The sequence below is a fragment of the Papilio xuthus genome, unplaced genomic scaffold (genome assembly GCF_000836235.2).
Source record: "Papilio xuthus unplaced genomic scaffold, Pxut_1.1 DF826949.1, whole genome shotgun sequence".
Classification (NCBI taxonomy): domain Eukaryota; kingdom Metazoa; phylum Arthropoda; class Insecta; order Lepidoptera; family Papilionidae; genus Papilio; species Papilio xuthus.
This window is the reverse complement of record NW_013531700.1, coordinates 4,046,969-4,057,359: the sequence shown is the minus strand read 5'-3', so window position 1 is coordinate 4,057,359 and position 10,391 is coordinate 4,046,969. Positions and strand designations below refer to the sequence as shown.

At 33.4% G+C, this 10,391-nt stretch overlaps 2 protein-coding genes across 4 annotated transcripts; both read right to left on the bottom strand.

Moving 5' to 3' along the window:
- Window positions 1-1,486: 1,486 nt before the first annotated feature.
- On the bottom strand, window positions 1,487-6,807 carry LOC106120745 (probable pyruvate dehydrogenase E1 component subunit alpha, mitochondrial). Its single transcript, XM_013316156.1, has 8 exons — window positions 6,632-6,807; window positions 6,477-6,551; window positions 5,761-5,929; window positions 5,157-5,380; window positions 4,621-4,792; window positions 3,265-3,414; window positions 2,645-2,820; window positions 1,487-2,385 (listed from the first exon to the last, which is right to left on the bottom strand). The coding sequence occupies exons 1-8, from the start codon at window positions 6,683-6,685 to the stop codon at window positions 2,206-2,208; spliced, it is 1,200 nt and encodes a 399-aa protein (XP_013171610.1). The 5' UTR covers window positions 6,686-6,807; the 3' UTR covers window positions 1,487-2,205.
- Window positions 6,808-6,943: 136 nt separating this feature from the next.
- LOC106120746 (probable pyruvate dehydrogenase E1 component subunit alpha, mitochondrial) lies at window positions 6,944-10,216 on the bottom strand. Of its 3 annotated transcripts, none has more exons than XM_013316158.1 (7): window positions 9,774-10,216; window positions 8,882-9,053; window positions 8,581-8,804; window positions 8,160-8,331; window positions 7,727-7,876; window positions 7,447-7,622; window positions 6,944-7,279 (listed from the first exon to the last, which is right to left on the bottom strand). In XM_013316158.1, exons 2-7 carry the CDS (start codon window positions 8,958-8,960, stop codon window positions 7,061-7,063), a joined length of 1,020 nt encoding a protein of 339 aa, XP_013171612.1. In that variant the 5' UTR covers window positions 8,961-9,053; window positions 9,774-10,216; the 3' UTR covers window positions 6,944-7,060. The 3 variants fall into 3 exon arrangements, with proteins under 3 accessions (XP_013171612.1, XP_013171613.1, XP_013171611.1); XM_013316159.1 differs by lacking the exon at window positions 9,774-10,216 and adding an exon at window positions 9,304-9,580; XM_013316157.1 differs by lacking the exon at window positions 9,774-10,216 and adding an exon at window positions 9,125-9,293.
- Window positions 10,217-10,391: the final 175 nt, after the last annotated feature.

The window sequence follows — 10,391 nt, the reverse complement described above, 5'->3', positions numbered from 1 at the left end:
TATAGCTTATCTCTTTAATTCGCTTTAAACGTGCCTTAACGCGTGTGCCTATTTAAATAATAATAATAATTAATAAAGTGACTATGGTGAAAGAGTGTAAAAATACAATTTTTTTATTTTTGATTATTAATTTGATCGAATTTGAACAAAGGGCGACTAATAATGTATTTCATTAGTGTTCTCACAGCCGGAGGCACGTAAAATGTAAAAAAAAATTGTTGAAAAAATGGATAACATATTAGACGTTACTTTAAAACAACACTAAGGCACTCCCTAAGGTTCTAAGGACCGACCGAGGTCGAAAGTAGTCTGTAAACATTATATAGTTGTTTTACAGTTGGTTTCTGAAACCAAAATCTCGTATAAAAACCCTTAACCTGTCATTCTCTGATAAAACAGAGAAAACTAAACGTTGGTTTTGCTCTCAGAAACCTACAGTTAGCTAATTATAATGTAAATGATTGTTAAATTAATCTTAAGCGATGTTTTAACCTGTAACCTTTTTTTGTTTTTTGTGCTTACTAATAAAAAAAAGTATAATTGAATATTTTTATAGATATATCAAAAAAAGCTGTAATTATATGTAAATTTAGCATTTGTATAGTTAATTATATTTTAGGTTATGCTCAAAATATAAATCGAAAGCTTAAAATGTGTAATTTATTTTCAAAATGTAAATATGCCGGTGTATCATATTTGCGGTGACCATTTTAAAAGCATTTTATTACAATTTACACGGCAAATTGTAAAATTACTGTCATTTTACAAAGTTTAGGTACTTATTTTGGAACTGCGTTCCGGAGGCCTGATTTAGTCCTCTTTCCCTTCCCACCGTTTTTCTTATAGGGAAAGGATGGGAAGCGGAAGTGGACTTTCCGCATGAGAAGAGATGCATGAAAAGGGAAAATATTTTCTTTCTGTGCATCCTCTCCTCCGTCGATTAAAGGTAGGCAACGCATATGCAATTGCGTATGTCTATGGGCAACGGTCACTTCGCTATTTCAGCGATTTCAGGTGGTCGCTCGCTCGTTTGCCACTTTATGATATGAAAAAAACTTAGTATACATTTATATCAGTCAAAATCTGGTTAAAATTTTAATAATGGATGGATGGATGTTTGTTTGTTGGAAGTTATCTCCAGAATATATGCACGGATTTTAATGAAATTTGGCACAGATGTAGAACATAGTTTGGAAGAACACATAGGCTACTAAAGTTTTTTTTTATTTCAGCGTGAACGGAGTCGTATGCTACAACTAAACAAAATATAAATAAAACAAATTCTTGATAATACCATTTAATAAATTATATTTTCTCATGATCCGTTTATGTAGAAATTTTACTAAAAGTGATAACCTCAAAGTAGACAACATTTACCCTTATAACGAAACAAATATTTAAAAAAAATCTCATATGGAAATTAAAAAACATATCCTGATCAAAGAATAAAAATTTAATTTTAAGGAGTTTTGTACAACAAATAAAAAAAACCCTTGTCTGCAGAAAAATGTGTTAATATTGTAGAACATGAATAACAGAAAGACATAGAAAACTGATCTGACATTACTAAATTCAAAAGTTTTAATTTCTTCTTTTTTCTTAGATTTAATGGCTGCTAAAGTGTAAAAACTCCTTGAACAAGTTTTTTTTTAAATTAATCTACATTAAAAGATTCCTAACAATGATATTCATTTAATTCCTTTGAAAATATCTAAATATATAACAATTACTAGATTTCCAATAATATATTTGTAATACATTACTAATCCAAATTACAATACTTATTTATTATTCTATGTAAATAGTAATTATTTAATAAAAAAAATCAATCAATCGACGGCTTAAATCGATATCTCTAAAAATCGATTTTATTTATTATTTCTTGCATGAATTAAAAAATCAATTTCCACTGTAGAAATGTCTACAAAAACATATTGCCATCTCTGTTTTTTACAAAGAAAACGAGAGGGATGACAATCTGTAACATTTTTTCCGACAGTGGAATCCCAACATTATAAAAAAATAGCAAAAAATTTCCACACTGAAACCAAATAGTGCATTCAAGTATGAGTTTACATTTTTCAATTTTACAATCCAGCACTGGATTAAACGGGACTGGAATAATGTAAACAGGACATAAACAATTCTAATGTATTACAAATGTACTAATGGTAAAAATGAACTCTATTACCTTATCCATAAGGTTCAGTTTCGTGGTGCGACCTCATAGTGCTGGAGTGGTGCGGCGGGGTGCAGGCCGCGGATAAGGGTCTCCAGGTTGTTCCTGTAGATGTCTCCGGTGAGCTCCTCCACTCCCACCTCGGGCTCCGTCTTGGCCTGCTTGGTGGCCTCGTCCACCTCTTTACGGACTTGCGCGTCGATTTCCTAACAATTTACAATTTTTTTACATTTGGTGGTTGCCAAACGAGCGAGCGGCCACCTGGATTCGCTAAAATAGCGAAGTGACCGCTGCCATAGACATCCACATTTGCAGTTACCTTAAATGATGGAGGAGTGGATGTACAGCAAGAAAATATTTCCCCTTCTCCGTCTAGTCAAAATTATTATTCTTCTCCTCCTTCAAATTTCTCGTGGAAAAGGTTAAGAAACCTTGTGGAACCTACGTGCAGCTAAGTCCACTTACCTTGAGTTGATCAGGTGTAACCAGCTCCCTGCTGAGGATCTTCTCCTTGAAGGAGGTGATGGGGTCTCTAGTCTGGCGCACCTCCTGCACCTCATCACGTGTGCGGTACGATGTGCCAGGATCAGACATAGAGTGCCCCGAGTATCTGTATGTCTCCATCTCCATTACCAATGGACCTGGAGAAAGTAACAGCTGATAGAAGACATCAAAGAAAAAAAAATAAGCTATCCAATAGACTATTTAACGAATAAACTCTGTTTTATTGGCTATTGGAATTGCTATATGGAACGATTGAATCAAACAGAAAAATGTTAAAAAAAATTTAAAACCCCACTGTAAGCATCCAGTTACCTTTTTTCTAATGATAAAAGTTAAACTTATAATCGAATAATACAAAAAAAAAATTATCGATAAAAAAATTTAAAAAACATACATCCTTATATTATTTTACAAGAAAAAAAACAATGCTATTAAAAAAAAGTTTAAAATATTCAACAGAATAAACACTAATAGTGGAGTTGAGGAAACTATAATCCCGTACAACTATTTTTTTTTAAACAAAAAAAATCAAATACCCATATATATTATTAAAATCAATTAAAAATCTTCTTTAGACTTACCTTTTCCACTATTACAGTAGTCAATAGCATAACGCGTTGCTTCCCTTGTAGCGATAACATCCATACCATCAACCCAGATGCCGGGCACATAGTCCCCGCGGGAGTAGTAGTCTGTGCTGGCTGATGATCTGTCTACACTTGTACCCATACCTGGAAAGATATCAGCTCACTATAAGTCCCCAATGAGTAGCTCGGAGCCTACCCTAAGTCAGTGACTAGGTCATAGTCAACCACATTGGCCCAGTGGGGCTTGCCTTCATCATCATCAGCTCACTATACGTCCCCACCGAGGGGCTCGGAGCCTACCCTAAATTAAGGGTGATTAGGCCATAGTCAACCACGCTGGCCAAGGGCGGGATTGGTTGATTTCACACTTATATATCTTTGAACCCGCTCTCAGACATATGCAGGTTGCATCATCAGGTTGATGTTTTCCTTCACGGAATGAATATTGGATAAATCTACATATGTATATCAAAACATATATTGTAATATTCTACAAATGACATATCTACTACTGCGGGCAAAACACATAGACTTAACAAAGAGGATGCATAGGAAATATCCTCTTCCTTTGCATTCACCCCTCCTTCGTATAAACATAGGCAACACATCAGCATTCGTAGTTGTCTATGGGCAGTGGTCGTTGCGCTATTTAAGCGAATCTAGATGGCCACTTGCATATTTGTCATCTTAAAGAACCCCACATATTGGGATCGGTGCAAATTCTGGTAACCAATTACTACTTTGCCTTTCCCACCCTTTTCCAACAAGGTAAAAATGGAGAAATAAATAATATTTTTAACAATTGCAAAAAGCAACATATTTTATTTAAAGAATAGAAACAAAGAACATCACCGTTGTGATATCTAAAGTAAGTCATTAATTAATGTTTGTAAATAAATAAAAATATATTTTGTTGCATTTAAATGAATTCAAACACAAAAACACTAGTTAATATATGAGATCACTTAATTTACTTCCATTTTAAATCAAGACCATCACCTTAAAGTAATAAATACATAAAATATTTATAAGTGTCCATTTCCACTAGCAAAATGTCTATCAACTTATCTATATTTTTTCATAGATGAAATAATTTCATATCTTATGCAAATAATGCGTTGCTGATAACGAAAGAAGAAATAAAATGATAACAAAAAGTAAAATGTTCGTCTGTCTGTCTATCCGGAAGCCGCAATTATTGTGGGCAAACTCAGGAACAGATAGACCAATTTTGACGGGATATTAACGGGAAGAACGCACTTGGGCATATTTTTGGCTACGTTTTTTTTTTTAAATTCTGCATAGACGAAATTGCAGGTGACTCCTAGTATATAAATATACAAAACTTACCATATCCATTGTTCTCGCAGACAAACACACAAGGTAAGTCCCATAGCTTGGCCATGTTGTACGCTTCAAACAACTGTCCCTGATTGGCAGCTCCGTCTCCATACAATGTGAAGCAAACACCTCCATCGGCACGATACTTATGTGCTAATGCAATACCAGCACCCAAAGGAGCCTAAAACAGTTTGTATACAACTATTTAAAAATATAAAGATCAATTGGAAGGGTAAGAAAATACCTATTGTACTCTTTAGAACATCCTATTTGGTTGGAAAGACATTGGTGAATTCCATTTATATTTGTTCAATAATTGTAGATTTTATCCCAGAGATGTATCAAGCGACTCATCTTACTAATATTATAAATGCGAATGTTTGGATGGATGGATGTATGTTTGTTTGAAGTTATCTATGGAACAGTACAACAGAGCTTGATGAAATTTTGCACATTTTTTGCTTGGAAGATCACATAAGTTTTTTTAATAATGCGCTGACGCAGTCGCGGGAAACAGCTAATATATAAAAAATACTGGTATTTACCTGAGCTCCAACAATACCGTTGCCACCATAGAAATTCTTTCCGTATAAATGCATAGAACCACCTTTGCCCCTTGAACAGCCAGTTCTACGTCCAGTTAGCTCAGATAGTACTCCCAAAACGCTGACACCCATAAGATGAGTCCATCCATGGCAACGGTAGGCAGTGATCACAGAGTCTACATCACGCATTGCAGCTCTCATACCAACAGCTACGGCTTCTTGGCCTAAATAAAACATTAAGTGTGACTTTCTGAGACCAAAAACTCCATTTAAAACATATTGTTACACATGTCATAATCTTTGACAAAACAGACATAACAATGTGTTTTAAATGCAGTTTTTGGTTTCAGAAACTCACGGTTACGGATACAATTTACATCATGAACAGTCTAATTTTTTGTAAATCTTAACACACTCTATAACTTTATGATTTTTCCATATTTTAGTAAACTTTCTATGAAAGTGAAAAACTACACTGAAGTTTACTAAAGCTTAGTGAACAACTTTGATATGAAATAACTATACATAGGAATATTTTGATTACAAAAATTCCTATGAACATTGTGTTTAAAACAAAGAAGCTTTAAATTTGTATCATATTTACCTGAATATAAATGACAGAAGCCTCTAATAATCTTTTCCTTGTACAAATTGCCTGACGCAGTTTCAATTCTTCGTAGCATTGCAAGCTTCTCATACATTTTGAGTGCATCTTCAGAGGAAAGAGTTGCTGATGTTGCTGGTCCCTGCTCCAATTTATGGAGTTTGTAGGGCTAGAAACAAATAGTTTACACCATAAACAACAAGATAACAATGCATTTAAGAGATGTGGAATAATTTCACAATGCTTATGTCAACTATTGTCTTATGTAAACGGAACATTGAGTTAGATATAATTCACCTTTACTAATGGAATAAATAAACAGATAGATTTCTTACATATTTAGTTGTATTCCCATCTCCTTGTAACTGAACGTAAAGAGTATAACAAAGTCATACTCTAGATCAACTTTTTTTTTTAATTTACCTGTTAAATCTGTTTACTAAGTACAATGTATGGATATGTTTTCGTGTTAGGACATATAAGTCCTCGATTAGTTTTCAAAATTTGTAAACATTGCTGAACTAATCATAGATACGATAATCAAACAACTTACACTTGACATTTGAAGGTTATGTTACATAATTTGCTAAACATAAAACTTTCCTTGTACTAACTAGAGCGAAGCATAATTAATTAACTATTTCATATATTGCTAGTCTAATAATTTATCGTTGAAAATTAAAAAAAAATTAAGCCATTGTAAGGCAAATATTAACCTTAATTTCAAATGTAGCTTCAGATTTCGTGCTGAATTTCGAGCTTGATGACGAAACTACCGGGGCGGCAGCTTTCTACAACAAAATCATCACCATTCATATAATATCACTTAAATGCATACAATTTTTTTTAAAAAAGGAACCAAACACTGTACCGGGATAGTGGAAGAAGTTAGAAATTTGGCAGCAGATGGCAGTAATTTACTCATTGTTTCTAAGATGTTTTTAATAAAACCCAGATTAAAACTGTGATCCAAAATATGGATCACTTTATTGGAAAGAAATGTATTAAAATCTCTGTAGAGCCGTCCCCGGACGTTTTATACTGCAAATGACATTTGACAACATGACAGTAACGCAAACAGTTGACAGCTTTTCATGAGGACAAAAAGGTCATCTCGCCACTTACCATACGTTCCATTATAAGGTTTTGTACAAATGTAAAAATCTTACCACAAGTCTCTGAAATTGTTTATTCACAAGTTATTTACATCACATAATTTTATCTCAAGAAATCATATTTCATTACTTGAAAATCAAATATTATTTCTTAAGGATATGCAAATTTTGTAGTAAATCGAAACTTAATTTTTTTTCTCTTTCTTTTCCAATGGAATAAAATCATTTTCCTGTTTATAAAAATTTGCGTGTGCCAATGGCGCATTAGGTATTATGCCACGTATAGATGGATGAAGATTTTTTTGATAAATATCTGCAGCAAGATCTTCTGGACCGCTTTCTTTTTCAACTTTTATTCTTTCAAATGCGTCATTAACTTCTTCGCGTATGCGATTAGAAAGTTCCTACAAAGTAATGAAGGTAAATTTATCAACAAATAAATTTAAAACATTGTTAACATCTTGTTTAATAGGGAAAGTAGAAAACTAAAAAGTGGAATGCTTAGAACGGACAAAACACGCCAAATATTGCGTTTGAATGAAGAAATTCATACAAATATTTTTAAAAGTACCTTAAGTTTCGCTGCTGTTACCAGTCCTGTGCTAGTAACTTTTTCTCTAAACACTTTGATAGGATCTCTATTCTCTCGCATTTGTTTTACTTCTTCCCTCGTCCGATACGACGTTCCTGGATCGGACATAGAATGTCCGGTGAACCGATAAGTCTCCATCTCCATAATTAACGGACCTGATAATTGATAAAGTTAAAATCGATGTTCGGACGAAAATCAGGTCATCTCTACATTTTGACCTTTGACCTCGAGAATTTAAAAAAATTCGCTTGTTACAAACCTTTTCCACTATTACAGTGTTCGATAGCATAACGTGCAGCTTCTCTACTAGCTAAAACGTCCATTCCATCTACCCAGACACCGGGGATATAATCGCCACGTTTATAAAACTCTGTGCTGGCTGACGATCGTTTGATGCTTGTGCCCATTCCTACACAAAGATATAAACAACAATAGTTCATTCCACTATAGGTGTAAAAGTTTACGTATAACCCAACTATATCATACTACAATAAAACCTAATACACAGGAACAGAAATGTCTAAAATAATAAACAAAATATAACAAAATCAAATCAAACTTAGGGTTTTGACCAAATTTTGACATCACAAGAAAATCTTTTAGTTTGTCACATTCTTCGCATATAGTCATTAGTTCTTTCTTAAAATATTGTCATCATTACGATAATGATTTATTAAAAAGTTTTTACTTACCGTATATATTATTTTCACAAACAAACACACACGGCAGATTCCAAAGCTTCGCTATATTGTAAGCCTCAAACGCCTGGCCCTGGTTAGCCGCGCCATCACCGTACACGGCAAAGCAAACGCCACCATCGTTGCGATACTTATGAGCGAATGCAATACCAGCGCCCAACGGAATCTTGAATTGATAGATTACTTGATTAAATCAGTAACGGATCCAAAAATACATTGGAATAGAGTTAGAAATACTTTCATTTTTAAGCATCAAAAACGTAAGGAAACAATGGGGAAGAGACTGAGTTTCCGGCACCTTTACTCAATAACTAATTTTTTTCATCAAAGACCCAACAGAAATAAAATCAACCGCATGGCTGTATTATCTTTACCTTAGCTTAAAGTTAAAATTAAAAAAAAATACATGTCAAACCTGAGATCCTACGATCGCGTTCCCGCCATAAAAGTTCTTTGCGTATATATGCATGGAGCCACCTTTACCCCGCGACCGTCCGGACTTACAGCCGGCGATTTCAGCGAGCACACCGAACATATCACCACTCATCAACTGCGCCCAGCCGTGACAGCGATATGACGTCACTACTGTGTCCACTTTCCGAAGCATTGAACGTATGCCCACGGCTACTGCTTCTTGACCTGGTTATTAGTTAGAGGTAGATAGAAATACTTATAAAAGTAAATTCGGTAATGACTACATTGTATATTATTTTGACCTGTATACAAATGACAAAATCCCCGAATTAGTTTTTCTTTATACATGGTGTTCGCCGCATTCTCTATTCGTCTTAGCATTACCAAGTTTTCATAAATTTTGATTGCATCTTCTGGAGTCAAAGTTACCGTGGATGCTGGGCCGTTATCTAATTTGTGGAGTTTGAATGGCTTCTGCAAAGTAAATTAATGGAATATTTTACGAGTTCGCTAGAGTTTTTTTTTACTTGTAAGCATTCATATACCTCGATTTTAAAAGTAGCTTTTGCTGCCGTAGCAAATTTTTTTATCTGACTGTATCTAGAGTTATGCATTTTTAATGAATACCACTTCGTTATTTTCTGAATTAAAGCTTTTTTGCAACTTAAAAAAGAATGTTTATTTAAACTATTATAACGTTTTATCAAATAATAAAAATAGACACCGGTTTCCACAAAAATACAAGTCCAATGTTATCCAATTATTATGGTATTGATTATTTATTTCTACATAAAATGATTTTTTTAAGATTCAATTTATAATTAGATGAAACTAAAAATCTATTTGACATTGTATAGACCACTGTCACATCATATTTTTTTTATGCTATTTTCTATACCCAAGCTAGCCCAAGTCAGCGCAAGCCAAGTAGGTTTTACATATTTTTTGAAAGAACCAAACGTGTCTAACCGACTCGTGGTACTAAGCTTAGATAGTTCCTGAAATACATAAAAGATGTCGTTTGATAATAGTTTAATAATAAAAACCTAAGCAAATCCTAAATATAAGAAATTTAGCGCAATATGACGAGTGACAATGAAATTATTATAACTCGTAAGATATTTTTATTCAACTAATTTATTAACAACTTAAATCAAGTGCATATATACGTGTATTATTATTTGTGGTACATACCTTAGTAGTAGAATCGAGGATTATTTTTCTAATTTTTACAAATTACTTATTGTTTTCAATTGTGCCGTGAACAACTTTTCAGATGTAACTCGAGCATCAAATTCTGAAATTACGTTTAAATGTAAAAGTTTGTAAAAATACTTCATAGATGGTGTTAGTCATATTTTATAACGCGATTTAATTTGACTCAGTCGGCAGTTAGTGTCGTAGTTTAAATGATATTTGAACTCATCTACCTTCCCGTTAAAGTCTCTAATTTTTTAATGAAATTAAAGTATTTTTGACAAACCCCTCTCTAACTTTTGATAAGTTATGAGTGGGTTAGTTTTTCATCTTCTTGAATTATAAATCTTTGTAGGTTAGGTTAGCGTTTATTAGGGCAAAACGAACAAAACAAGCCATTGACGACTCGTTTTGTTCGTTTTTCGAAGCTACAGTTTTTAATTATTTATTTAAGTAAAGTAATAATATTTTTATTTCATCAAGCGTATCCGATTCTCCGCGTGAAATTAAAAAAAAACTTAATAAGTAGCCTTAGATCCTGAAAATATTTCCGCCATATCTTTTTGAGTTACAAGATTGCTTTCGTTGCTAAGTAGTACTTGTGTGGTAGGTTAA